The 14,460-nt window shown below is 40.9% G+C and overlaps 1 protein-coding gene across 1 annotated transcript; it reads left to right on the top strand.

Annotated features, from left to right (window-relative positions):
- The first annotated feature begins 4,100 nt into the window (after positions 1 to 4,100).
- On the top strand, positions 4,101 to 13,049 carry hhipl1 (HHIP-like 1). The gene is made up of 9 exons (XM_078278038.1): positions 4,101 to 4,585; positions 5,486 to 6,132; positions 6,224 to 6,367; positions 6,585 to 6,913; positions 7,436 to 7,562; positions 8,238 to 8,383; positions 8,512 to 8,593; positions 9,563 to 9,645; positions 10,619 to 13,049. The coding sequence occupies exons 1-9, from the start codon at positions 4,292 to 4,294 to the stop codon at positions 11,179 to 11,181; spliced, it is 2,415 nt and encodes an 804-aa protein (XP_078134164.1). The 5' UTR covers positions 4,101 to 4,291; the 3' UTR covers positions 11,182 to 13,049.
- Positions 13,050 to 14,460: the final 1,411 nt, after the last annotated feature.

Here is a 14,460-nt window from a genome sequence, read left to right as displayed (position 1 = left end):
TTTGCCTATATTCAAAGTCTTCATTTTGTATTTTTTCACACCCATTAGTGGTCCCCTAATACTGTATCTGAAGTCTCTTTTATATAGACCTTAGTGATCCCCTAATACTGTATCTGAAGTCTCTTTTATATAGACCTTAGTGGTCCCCTAATACTGTATCTGAAGTCTCTTTTATATAGACCTTAGTGGTCCCCTAATACTGTATCTGAAGTCTCTTTTATATAGACCTTAGTGGTCCCCTAATACTTTATCTGAAGTCTCTTTTATATAGACCTTAGTGGTCCCCTAATACTGTATCTGAAGTCTCTTTTATATAGACCTTAGTGGTCTCTAATACTGTATCTGAAGTCTCTTTTATATAGACCTTAGTGGTCCCCTAATACTGTATCTGAAGTCTCTTTTATATAGGCCTTAGTGGTCTCTAATACTGTATCTGAAGTCTCTTTTATATAGGTCTTAGTGGTCCCCTAATACTGTATCTGAAGTCTCTTTTATATAGGTCTTAGTGGTCCCCTAATACTGTATCTGAAGTATCTTTTATATAGACCTTAGTGGTCTCCTAATACTGTATCTGAAGTCTCTTTTATATAGGTCTTAGTGGTCCCCTAATACTGTATCTGAAGTATCTTTTATATAGACCTTAGTGGTCTCCTAATACTGTATCTGAAGTCTCTTTTATATAGGTCTTAGTGGTCCCCTAATACTGTATCTGAAGTATCTTTTATATAGACCTTAGTGGTCTCCTAATACTGTATCTGAAGTCTCTTTTATATAGAATATCTGAAGTCTCCCGAAATTCAGCCTTGGTGCAGAATTACAGCCACTAGAGCCAGTCCCACAATGAGCTTAGGATGTGCCATTTCTGTGTCTGTAGCTTTAAATGCTATTGAGGAGACATCATAAAGGGAAGATTCCATATCGGCCCATCTGAGCTTTCATTTTCTCAAAGGCAGAGCAGGATACCCAGGGCTCGGTTTACACCTATCGCCATTTCTAGCCACTGGGGGACCAAAGGCAGGCTGGGGGAACTCATATTAATGTTAAAAAACCTCATAAAGTGACATTTTCATGCCATGGGACCTTTTAAAATAATAAATAAATGTCTAAAATGAAATTTTGTAATAACTACTTTTTGAGTAGGATCGTTTGGGCAGGCAAGTGCGTCTTTCGTCCTCAGAGGGTTAAAAACAACAATAACTGATTCATTTAAAACAATATAATTGATGGCCTGATTGAAACTTTTGACATTTCTTCATCAGGAAATATCAAGCAAGCAACATATAAATGGAACACTCTTATACAGCTACGGCTGCTAAGGTTTTTCCGAAGATCAATAGTCTCAATGCTAGCTGTGAACTATTATTATATGTACATTCTTGCTCACAATGTGAATGTAGTTATGTTTATTACATGATTGAATCCGTTTTCAAGCTCACAAAGACCTTCGTTGGAACACAAAACACATTCAGAAGTATGAATGTAGAAAGTGAACATTCTGCGTTAACTATCAGTCAGACTGAAGATATTTCTTTCAATTGAATGTTCACTGTATTCATGTTAAGCAGGCTATCTGAAAACATGGACCAAAACAAGGGCCCTTCATAAATGAGAGGTTGAATGGACTTTGCAAGGTTCTACATGCTGAATGACTGTCCCGCTCCATTAAATCCACTGATATTTTAAACAGCCTACATTTATCTCCCCCCCCCCCCGACAATTCCATGACCTGGATTTGAACAATACCTGCAGTGTGCAAGACTGTGGGAAAAATCCACTTTTTGCAGCCTTTCATTAAGTATTATTACCATCGCTATTATTGTCACTATGGCAACTGTTTTTATCCAGGAAATCAAATGATTAAGCCTGGGTAAGGTCGCACCATTGGCAATTTTAGACCCTTTATATATATATATATATATATATATATACACAGTATTTTTTTTTTGGTGCTTCAAGTGAGAGTTTGCGAACGTGTCTGTTGTGACAGAGGGAAAAGAATTACAGGTTCAAAGGGCTTGAAACTGGTTTAATATCCTGTGTGTCTGTCACCAATGCTATTATCCTGTAACCCAGTCAAGGAAAGGGTTAACAGAAATGTAGTGTTGGCCAATCAGAGGAGGTTGTGCCAGACTCCCACCTTTGGCTGAGTCTCTATCTGATCTGTCAGAGGGAGAGCAGGAGACGGTTGGGGAGTTTAACGTTGGTAGTCCCCAGAGAAGAAGTTGGTCATTTCATGGAGCAGATTAGAACCCAAATTGAAACGTAAACTAAAATTGCTGAATGTTAGAACATTTTGTCAAATTGGTCTTATTACTGTGACTTATAAAGTGTCAGGTTTAGTTCCATCATAGTGTCAAAAAACGTTAGCTGACATTGTTGTTCAGTAGCTAGCTCAGAGATTATCTGAGCTAGCTACTGAAATTATTTTTAATTATGAAATTACTGTTTTAGCAGGTGTTTTTTTTTGCATGTCACTGTATCCGTGTCACATTCTCATTAGGGGCTGAGCCCCCCTAAAGGTCCGATCCTAGAATCGCACCTGGGTCACATTCTGCTGGGCAGCAGGAGTATTATAATATTATTATATAATAATGTGTTGCAGAAGATATTCGGGCATCTGGTAAGGATGCCCCCTGGGCGCCTCCCTAGGGAGGTGTTCCAGGCACGTCCAGCTGGGAGGAGGCCTCGGGGGAGACCCAGGACTAGGTGGAGGGATTATATCTCCAACCTGGCCTGGGAACACCTCGGGATCCCCCAGTCGGAGCTGGTTAATGTGGCCCGGGAAAGGGAAGTTTGGGGTCCTCTGCTGGAGCTGCTACCCCCGCGACCCGACCCCGGATAAGCGGATGAAGATGGATGGATGGATGGAGAAGATAACAGTTTAAGTCAAGAAACTACAATAAGAAACCATAGGACCATAATGCACTGCGTGCTCTAATTCAATTCAGAAGACTGTAATCTCAATGAAACCAATTCATGTTATATGATAATGGGATTATAAGAGTAGTTTATTTGTTTTTATAAGAGTTTGGTTTTGGTGGTGATAGTGTAGAACTATAATGGTAATATTATTAGCATTTTCACTATGGCGACTGTTATTATCCAGGAGTCAGCTACTTAAGCCTTGGTAAGGTCGCCCTCTACTGGGCAGCAGGAGTTGACATGCATGATTATTCAATAATTATTCAATAATTGCAAAAGAGATCAGTTTAAGACAAAACAAATACTACAATAACGGAAGAACCCACAGTCAACCCATAATGCACTGGGTGCTCTAATTGAAACTCAGAAGACTGGACGTTATAGAGAATCTTTGACAGGACAATGAAAACAATACATGTCATATGATAGGCCTACTGGGATTATACAAGTTGTTTTTGTTTATATCAAGGTTCAAAATTAGCACCATTAACCAGCCAAATGCTGGTAAAATATGCAATTGGCTGGAAGATTAGCTTCACTCACTAGCCAAAAACAACAATGGTAATATATTGAGTGGCTGGTCAAATTTATACATTCACTAGCCATTTGGCTGGTGGTTGAACTCTGGTTATGCTCATTATCAAGGCTATGATGAGTATTTTACACAGACAGCAGACTGACTCTGAAAAAAAAAGGTGCTAACTGGAACCAAAAATGGTTCTTTGGAGTGATGATGGGGGAACCATTTTTAGTTCCACAAAGAACCTCTTTAACAAGCAGTTCTTTAAAGAACCATTTCTGTAAAGGGTTCTCTAAAGAACCCACAAAGGTGCCTCAAAGAACCATCACGAAATGGTTCTATGCGTTACTGTGCCTCAAAGAACCATATTAAAAATTGGTTCTTTAAGGAACCATTTTCAAGAAAGTTCTTTGTGGAACCAACTGGTTCAATAAAGAACCTCTTTTAAATGGTTCTTTGTTCATTTTAAATCACGTTATTATGGGTAGATCTAAAAACAAGTACAGTACATGCGTATATTTGGCCATTTGACAATGATTAGCCTATAAGAGTTATGCTCATTATCAAGGCTATGATGAGTATTTTACACAGACAGCAGACTGACTCTCCCTGTGTTCTATAGCTGGCCATCAGGCTCTGCCGTTGGCTTCCTCCCATTCTGTGTGCAGGACAGCAGATGTGATGTCCCGGGACAGCAGACTGACGACAGACAGCCCCGGTTGACACAGCGGTCGGGTTCACCACGTCAGAGGGCAACACAACGCGAATGATCGGAGTCAGAGTCAAAGTGCACACAGGAAGTCGCTTCTGGTACAACTTTCTCTTCGATGATTTCCGACGCACGCCATAATGCAGCGGTGTTATGGCAAAGTCCCGGCTCGGCTGTGGGTCTCGCCGATTGGCATTTTGTATGTTTTGGCGTTGTGTGTCGCACCTGTAGCGCTTCACCCGCAGTGTTTGGACTTCAAGCCGCCCTTCCGACCGCAGAGGGAGATAGAGCTCTGCGTAATGTACAAGGAGTTTGGCTGCTGTGATTATCAGAAAGATCAGGACCTGATGACAAAGTACTACCAGATTATGGAAAAGTTTGATTATTTTGGATATGACAACTGTGCTGGCTTCGTCCTGGAGCTGCTCTGTCAGGTAGGCATGCATGGACAAAGGTCGCTTGGCATCGTCCGTCTCCATCATGCGCCAGTAGGGTTAGTCTGACCTAACAGGAAAAACACTGACTCTTAAATAAACAGAAGAATGCGATCTGTCATGCGTAAAAACACATAACCCTAACCCTAGTTTAACAGGATGATTTGATCTTAAAGTAAATGAATACAATATTAAGGCTTCCTCTTTTTATGAAGTTCACTGACGAGCTGACTGAAGGTAAATGTCAGCCCTCACTGTCATATAGATGAGACATGTAAAGAGAGAGAAGGGTTAAAAGCTTTGAGGCTTCTGCGATGGTGATTGGGCAACTGGGGCTACATAATAAACAATTCTTGCTTCTTGCTCACCAAACGCTGCTCTATCCCTCCACCATCTTCACTGGCGTAGAGTTTTAAATGCCACAAAATACCACAAACAGGACCTCGCTGACTATTGGCTGAGTGAGTTTAGCCTTCAAGAGGGGCTAACGTGTTCGTGTCATTCAGAACACAAGACCAAATAAGAGTTTACTTGCAAAACATAATGTGCAAAATAATCCTTTTTCTCAATAAATTGTTTTTGTGATTGTTAGGAGCCGAAATCATGATCAACATTTTGATTAATTGCATTAATTAATTGCATTAATTTCAAGTTCCTCTGTTTTTGCTGGATGTGTAAATGGGCCATTGTGTGCTACCAAGTTCACAATATTAACTTACAAGGTCAAAATGTTTGTGTCGCCATAATGTATCCGTTGTGTTTTTTACGCTACCATAAAGTGGCCCCAAAAGCAGTAAATGCAGGTTTAAGGAAATCTCTACATACTACACATCATACTCATCACATCTTCCTCTTTATTGTCTCTCCTCTTGTTCTCACCTCTCTTATTCATTTGCCCAGGAATGCTCTCCATATGCAGCTCACCTCTTTGATGCCGAGGACCCGAGCACCCCGATCAGGACCATCCCCGGCCTCTGTCCTGACTACTGCTCCCTGTTTTGGAAGAAGTGCAGCTCCACCATCCCTTTCCTGTCCGACAACCCACACATAGTCAAAGTCAAAGAAGACCAGACACGTCTCTGCCACTACCTGGAACTAGACGACGTTGACTACTGCTACCCACACCTTCTCAGCAACCAGAAGCTCACAAGCAATCTGGGCAAGGTTCAGTCGAACTCGGACGGCTGTCTGCAGCTGTGCCTGGAAGAAGTTGCGAATGGGCTGCGGAACCCACTAGCCATGGTGCACGCCAATGATGGGACACATCGGTTCTTTGTGGCAGAACAGGTGGGCTTGGTTTGGACGTATCTTCCTGACCGGTCCAAACTGGAGAAACCCTTTTTGAACATTACCAAGGCGGTGTTAACGTCATCATGGGAAGGTGATGAGAGAGGCTTTTTGGGACTCACCTTTCACCCCAAGTACAAGTACAATGGGAAACTGTATGTATATTACTCAGTGGAGGTGGGTTTTGATGAGAGGATCAGGATCAGTGAATTCCATGTGTCAGCCAATGACATGAATGTGGTGGATCATGCTTCTGAGCGGTAGGTATGGACTGATCCAGGTTACAAAACAGAAACAAACCTATACCTGTTCTTTTTCTTGTCTTATTTGTCATGTCCACTTTCCTTCCAGGGTTATTCTGGAGATCGATGAACCAGCATCCAACCACAATGGAGGGCAACTTCTTTTTGCAGATGATGGCTACTTGTACGTTTTCACAGGGGATGGTGGAATGGCAGGAGACCCATTCGGGAAATATGGGAATGCCCAGAACAAGTAAGACGTCCACAAAGGTTCCTAAATCTAGACACCCTCAAATGATCTGAAGTAAGAAAGGATGTACCCAATTTTAGAAAATGTTGCAAAGAATCATATATAGGGCTACTGGTAGATCCATATTTTAGTCATAATATATAAAGTGAGTTTGGATTTATGAAGAGTAATTGCATGTTTCTGTGCATTTGAGATAAAACATGACTTTGTCCTACTTTAGGTCAGCTCTGTTGGGTAAAGTTCTCCGCATTGATGTGAATGACAATGAGAGAGGCCCGTTGTACAGAATTCCTCCAGATAACCCCTTCAAACACGAACGGGGGGCACGACCAGAGGTATATGCTTACGGTGTCCGCAATATGTGGAGGTGTTCTGTGGACCGGGGCGACCCTCAGACCAAAGAGGGTAAAGGACGTATCTTCTGCGGGGATGTGGGCCAGAACAAGTTTGAAGAGATCGACATCATCGAGAAAGGTCGAAACTACGGCTGGAGAGCCAAAGAGGGCTTCTCCTGCTACGATAAGAAGCTGTGTGCCAACAGCTCGCTAGGTAGGCATGCTCTGGTCAGTCAAATGGTAAAATGGAAACATTCATTGTTACCCTCCTTCGACTGCAGACAACGGTAGTCTCCAATGATGTTGTACACACACAGTAGACAGTTCAATTAATCAAAGAGCATAACCTACAACATGACTTACTTCCCTAACTATTAATATTTTAATGCATCACCGGTCACTTCTAATGCACCTTGTTAGTTAGAACTGCATTGTTCTCTCTAGTGTATATCATTGCCACTGATTGCTATGCTTGTTTCAAAAGATATTTGCTAAAAATACTTACAATCTGTTTTTAAATTTCAATTTGACTATGCACCGACAGCGTTCTGATTTTATTTGGGTATATAATCATTAGGCATAATCACATGGACTTAATTAAAAAATATATATTTATATTCAAATTTTAAATCTATTTTCACTCATAAAAGCATGTTTTATTAGGTAAACAAGTGGCTTCATTGTAAAGAAATGGCTAACAGTAATTAGGACTTTTTTATTAATTTATTTTTTACAGATGATGTCCTCCCTATTTATGCGTACCCTCACAAGATGGGCAAGTCAGTGACTGGTGGCTATGTTTACCGAGGCTGTGAATACCCCAATATGAACGGCATGTACATATTTGGAGACTTCATGAGTGGGTAAGGGTTAATATGGTAAATAGCATATTTTCTTTGCAAAATAACACCAAAACATAGAATGCATGACATAAGATGAAGCATAAAACTGACTGAATTATAATAATAAAAATATAAAAATCAGTACCCATAAATCCATCAAAAGGTCGCCATTCTCTTCGACTCTGTTCTTTCTATTTTTCTCAGTGATAGAGATTAGATTTTTTTAAGACAAAAACTCAAAGTATTCGCCTCACGTGCAATCTCTACCAAACTGCACCTGCTGTAGGTCTCTGAGGCTTTTAATAAACACAACAGAACCTACTTTCCCGATGGTGTAGGTATTTGTTGTTCTTCCTGAGCTTTCTTTCATGTTTCCCCCATTAAAGATTTTTGGGGGAGTTTTTCCTTATCTGAATCGAGAGTCAAAGTACAAAGGGTGTTGTATGTTGTACAGATTTTAAACCCCCCCTGAAGCAAATATGTGATTTGTGATATTGGGTTATATAAATAAAATGTACTTAACTTGACATGACACTGCTATATAACCAGTTTATGCATGTTCTCTAAGGCTGTTTAAAAGTACTTTGGGAAATTTAGGCAAAAAGCGGAATTAAAAGTAATTACAAGTTCACACAACGCTCCATCATAAAGTGACAGTGGACTGCACATTAGAGATTGTAGATTTGATCTTTCCAGGCGTTTGATGAGTCTGCGGGAGGACAGAAACACAGGCAACTGGAACTACAATGAGATCTGTATGGGGATGGGCCTGACCTGTGCCTTCCCTGGACTCATCAACAACTACCACCAGTACATCATCTCCTTTGCAGAGGATGAAGCTGGTAATACATGAACACATGCACACTCTCAAACTCAGAATATATCTCGAGTTTGCCCTAGCAGTAATTTGGAAATATGTTTCCCTGTGTAATTTCCTCTTGAGGAAATGTTTAATTTTTCTTTCCACCAGGCGAGCTGTACTTCATGTCGACCGGAATACCGAGCGCTACGTCACCTTCAGGAGTCATTTATAAAGTGGTGGACCCATCAAGGTGAGTATTAGGGACACCGTGTATTCGCTCTCAGCTAGATATTCCTGAGCTCTGTTAAAAGGCGCAGGTGACCGACTGTGATGAAGACATTTCTGTCCCCATTATTTTCCAACAACATTATCCAGGACTTCATTTCAGTTTCAGCAGAACATGTGTAAAGGTATATATAGGTATATTCATGCACACATACACATGTCCACAAACAATAGAATCACCCAGTCCGATCCTGCTCATACAGACCAGGCACAAGATGGTTCTGTCCATTACTGCCACTGCTAGGGGTGATATGGAATAGTCCAAGTTGCTGCAGAAACAGGGTTTCATACAGTAACATAATCATTGCTTTGCTTCTTTCTTACTTCATTATTACGCGAAGAAAACGTGTGCATTTTGCCATGTACAGTTACTGCTCCCTCTGTGGAGAGTATGTACAGTTCTGTTTCTGTTTCTTGGAAAGGGATATGTAAGACAAACATCTGTTCATAATTACAAACACAGGCATGTCGTTCTTCTCTGTGAGCCTGAGGGATGTGCAGTATCATGATCATTCTTGGCCTGGGTGTAAGCTTAGATCTGTGTTTTCTCAGTGCTGGTGGGATAACTTTTGCTGAATATGGAGGTTATACTGCCTGTCTTTGTTTGGGTAAAGAAGGGAAATGAAGCAGTGTTGGCAGTAGTGTGAAAGGCCTGCCATTCTAAATCTCCCTTCTCTGACATTGCCTCGGACAGCTCTTGGCTCTCGCTGCATTTCTCTCAGCAGTGGATGGTTGTGTCACCTAATTTGTTTCCCAGCCATTCAGTTTATTTAACTGTTCCTCGCCACTGTTGTGACTTGAGCTGGAAGTTAAATACAAAATGAAAGACTGGAAGTGACAAAAAAATACGTTGTATGTGTCCACCTGCTTGGGTTCTGTCTTCCCTTTTGTGCAACTATATTTTATTCTGATTTGTTATTCCTTGTTTTTTCAGACGTGCTCCACCGAGACAATGTCACTATGACCCTCTTCCTGTCAGAGTGAAAAGTAACCTCATCAAGTTTGTTCCCCAGGAAAGTGAGTCCACTTCCAAACACATTGACCATACTGACTAGGATTGGGCATCGAGAACCGGTTCCAACTTGGAATTGTTTCAAAAATTACCAATTCCAATTTTTATTGTAGGGTTGGGCATATTTTATGTTAATATGGTATGCTAATATGATATATTTCGGTAACCATGGTGATCTATTAGTCATATAGTCATAGGAAACTTTAAACAGCCTCAAACATCATCTTGATGCTGTCAAGGCAGCCGGAAAAATAAACACATTAGTCTTTAACATTTATTCTTCAAGGTAACACAAAACAAAAACTAATAAAGTATGAAAAATATGTAATCAATGAACTTAGAAGCTATAAATAATCTATGTGTGGATAGTCTAAGTATATAATCAGACTAGGGAAGGTTGTTTTTTTTAAACTAATGTATTAATTGCATTTCACAGGTCTGACAAAAAACGATACCTTGAGTAAATTCAATTTAACATGGCTACACAAACACTTTTTAGTGCATATTATAAAACTTGACTCTGCTGGAGACGAGATTCGATCCAGCGCTCTAATAGAAGTCTCGTCCTTCCCCTGAAATGCACAAAATAAAACAAAATAGATTTCGAAATCCAATCATCGGTTCCAGATTTAACACGCGCAAGTCTTCCATCTATCTGTAGCGGCCGCCAGGCTTCCAAGTGCTTGTTGTAACAGTAAGCATCGCTCTAAAGTGTGGCTTGATTTTACATTGAAAAGTCCAGTAACTGTAAATCACCATTGAATCAAGATAAAAATGTCCTTATCTGTGAAATAAGCAGGTGACCCGTTTCAACGCCACCCCTCAAAGAATCGGAATCGAGAATCGATAAGAACCGGAATCGAAAGGAAGAATCGGAATTGGAATCACAATTGTTAAAATCAAAACAAAGCTCAACCCTACTACTGACTGAATCTGTGCCTTAATCTGTTTTTGTGTTTCTTCGTCATTCTTCATTAGCATTAATCGGTGTTGAGCCAGCAAACAAAATCCAGCCTGAGCCACAACCCACAGAGTCCTATGACTGGCTCCAGGAACTCATTGACCGTCTAGGAGGACCAGACCCGACCACTGCTTTGCCAACCACAACCACCACCAAATCACCCAGACATTCAAGGCGGAAAGGCAGACGCAGGAAGGGCAAATCCAGAACGGAGAGTACGCCCAAGCTCCAGAACGGAGTGGTGAGGCTGGTTGGGGATGAACAAGGCCGCAGCGACCGCGGACGGGTGGAGATTTACGTTAACGGGGAGTGGGGCACCGTGTGTGACGACCTTTGGACCACCAAGAATGCTGCAGTGGTTTGCCAGCAGCTGGGCTTCAGCTACGCTATTAAGGCAGCCAGGAACTCAGAGTTCGGGGAGGGGAAGGATCTGCAGATTCTGCTGGATGATGTTCAGTGTGAAGGGACCGAGTCCAGCCTGCTGGACTGCACACATGCCGGCGTGGGGACACATAACTGTGCCCATTATGAAGACGCCGGGGTGATCTGTGGCAACTCGGACTCTGTTGTAGAAGTCTAAATGTTTGACTGTTATGAAATCAAAGCTAATTATCATTAACCAGACCTGTCCCACCCTAAATTTAACAGCCAATCTACTCATGAAGGAGCACACCAAACATAGAGCACCTGATTTTATGTCTTGATCTTTCCAGCAGATACAATGGATGGCAGAAATATGCTCTAAAATTGTTGTACTTTGTTGTCAGTCCATCACAATAAACAGGTAATCTTAGACAGTGGTTCCCAAAGTGGGAACCACTTGAGGGGGTTCCAGGGGGTCCCGAGCAAAAGGGGGAATCATTTATTTTCACTATAATTGCATCCATAAGCGTGCATTCACACTAACTGCGTCGCTCCTCAGATGGTGCAGTGAAAACGCAGATCTGTCCATTCTTTTTGAATGGGGGTAGTGCATTTATGCTGCGACAGTGGGTGCTGCGGGGGGTAGCCAAAAAAAAAAACCGCACCGGCCTGCAGCGAAAAGTTGAATTAGATTCACCTCTTGGAGAAACGCAACCCAACATCACGTTGTAGTGGCCAGTCATGTAACGGAAACGGCGATCAGACTTGTCAATCGGTTTGATGCGGTGTGAGAATCCGGTAAAGAAAACCGGAAACATCACTGCCTCTATAGCTGCCACTAGAAAGTTTTAAAACACAATGGCTGCGTCTGAAATTCCATACTAGCATGCTATTTAGTAGCTAAAACAGTATGTGAGATTTTTTAGTACATCCGAAACCTTAGTATGAAACAATAGTACGTGAATTGCATAATACCTCCCGTAAAATATTACAGTATGCAAAACTGGACCCTATGCCAGCCTAAATATCCCACAATGCAATGCGGTAGTAATGACACTGTTCATAACAGACAAACGGACAGAAACCAAGAAGCTCTGTCACGTCAATATCGCTCTAATTTACATTTTTACGTATTTAAACGACTGTTGGTGTAGTTATTCCCCTCTTTCAGTAATGTAAGCATTATCTGGCGATGCCGCCAGAGCGGAGGTCGGCAGGGGATACCATGGTTACATGTCTTCAATGGCAAGGAGGCTCTCAGGAAGTGACGATGAACATTACAGCTTAGTGCATCTGAAAAGATACACACTACTGTTTATTTATACAAAATGATGTTGAACCACAGTACTATACATATTGAGTATGTAGTGCAGAGCATGAGGTTTCGGATGCAACCAAGCACTGAACTGCCCGGGAGTTTGTGTGACAGCCAACTGTTTCCTGCAACAACAAAGCACGGTCGCTCCGTCTCTTTTGTTTCTCTCTTTCTCTGTGAAATGAAGCTGCCTTTAAGTGCACTCGGAAACGTCAAGATCTACAGTAAACAGTAATTGGGAAATATAAAGTCTACTTGTGCTACTTTGGGTGGATAAATAACAACAGGACATCACACAAATGGGCCATTTAAGTGACACCCCCACCGCCACACAACCCCGCAGCGAATCGTCAGATCGCTTTTTCTGGTCTGAACGTGCCCCAGGTAACACAATGACAGAATGTATGAGTATTTTGGGCATGGGTTTCATACACTTTCTGTAAAAAAAAAACATCTAAAAGCAAAAAATCCTTGCCTACTTGCAAGTAGTTAGCTTTTTCTCACAGGTAAATGTCTATATAAGAGTTTATTTTACATTTTCCATCACAGACTTTGAAAGTTTAATTTGAATGTATGTTTTTGCACTAGTGCATTAAGTCTTTGCCTACTCAGCGATTTCTTTTAGTAACAAATTTGACATCTAGTGTCCGAATGTAATGTCTCGTAGTAAATGTTTGATGCCAGCTGAGTGGATGAATGAGTGTATTATGATCCTGTAATTATAATAACAAAATGTTGTGAAGATTTTAATAAAAGATTTCTATTCTGTACTGGCTTTCACCCACACTTACCCAGAGTACTGTCTCATGCTGAGTTTATCTTATTTATTTTATGTTGCTATGATGTGCTAATATGGTATATTTTGGTAACCGGTTCCAACTTGGAATTGTTTCAAAAATGACCAATTCCAATTTTTATTGTAGGGTTGGGCATATATTATGTTAATATGGTATGCTAATATGCTATATGTTGGTAACCATGGTGATCTATTAGTCATATAGTCATAGGAAACTTTAAACAGCTTCAAACATCACCCTGATGCTGTCAAGGCAACCGGAAAAATAAAAACATTAGTCTTTAACGTTTCTTATATTCAGTGTGCTTTCAACCCTTTGTTGAACAGAGAGCGCCATCTAGTGGGCTCAGAACATAAAGAAAATGGTTAACGAAGCTTCGTAAAGCTTCATTAGGGCATCACTACTAAACACACACAGCAGCACCATTCAGAATGGGTAGTTTAATGATAAAAATGTACAGCACTGTTTTCCCTTTAAATCAAATATTGCATTATAATCCATGTCTAAATAAACAATCTAAACAACCTTAAAAGAAGACCATACATCTTCCATGATTGCAGGATGTGGAGTAAATACCGAGATGAACAAAGTATAAATGACAGCCCTTTTATTCCAACCAGTCAGTGCTTTTTGTTTGAGGAATCGGCCCTCTGTGTTGGGACGGCCATTGATATGCTGAGCGTCAGATTGACCAGCCTACAGCCTGCCAATGTCTGGCCCAGTTCTCTGCAACCAGCCTGACATTAGCCCTGAATCTCCCCCCAACCTCCTCAGTCTCTGTGTGTCACAGTGGTTAAGTTTAGTTTATATGATATTACAAAGATGGAGAGCATTACATTATGAGTAAAAAACAGTCCTTGATGTAAAGATAAGAAAAATGCAAGAGTCCAAGTGACTGGGGGGAAATCAAGTTCCCAACAAAACCAACACAATTAATACCCATGTCATCAGCAATGAAACCAGTCCTTTTTATACATTCCCCCCAAAAATACATACACTTACTTTAAACTAAGATAGGAAGCTTACGTGTCATCCCAACTTATCAAACAAAGGACTGAATGAATAGTTTATTTTTCGAACAACATCCAAAATAACAAACAAAAACTTCAAATACTAGACACAAAAGTACTGTCATGATTGTGGTTTTTCCTGTTTATTGTAATTTCATTCCCTGTTTGTCTGTGTTACCCATGTTCTTTCTGTGTTCTGTTTGGTTTTCCTTGTTCTATCCGTGTGTATGTTTTATGCTTCAGTTTCCTGTTTTACCTTGTAGTGTCTGTTTTTCCTGTGTCTTGTCTTGTGTTACTTCAGAGGGGTCAAAGTCAACTTCACTAAAAGGCCACACTGAAAAATGAAAATCACATCAAGGGCCAGACATGTAGAG

The sequence above is a fragment of the Sander vitreus genome, chromosome 20, assembly GCF_031162955.1.
Source record: "Sander vitreus isolate 19-12246 chromosome 20, sanVit1, whole genome shotgun sequence".
In the NCBI taxonomy this organism is placed as follows: Eukaryota; Metazoa; Chordata; class Actinopteri; order Perciformes; family Percidae; genus Sander; species Sander vitreus.
The sequence above is the reverse complement of the archived record's forward strand: the minus strand, read 5'-3'. Positions and strand labels throughout refer to the sequence as shown.

Excerpts from the sequence above, each read along its gene's own strand:
- hhipl1 (XM_078278038.1), top strand. The coding sequence starts at position 4,292 with ATGCAGCGGTGTTATGGCAAAGTCCCGGCTCGGCTGTGGGTCTCGCCG. Across the intron at positions 8,384-8,511 it reads CTTTGCAGAGGATGAAGCTG|GCGAGCTGTACTTCATGTCG; the intron begins GTAATACATGAA and ends TCTTTCCACCAG. Across the intron at positions 8,594-9,562 it reads AAAGTGGTGGACCCATCAAG|ACGTGCTCCACCGAGACAAT; the intron begins GTGAGTATTAGG and ends TTGTTTTTTCAG.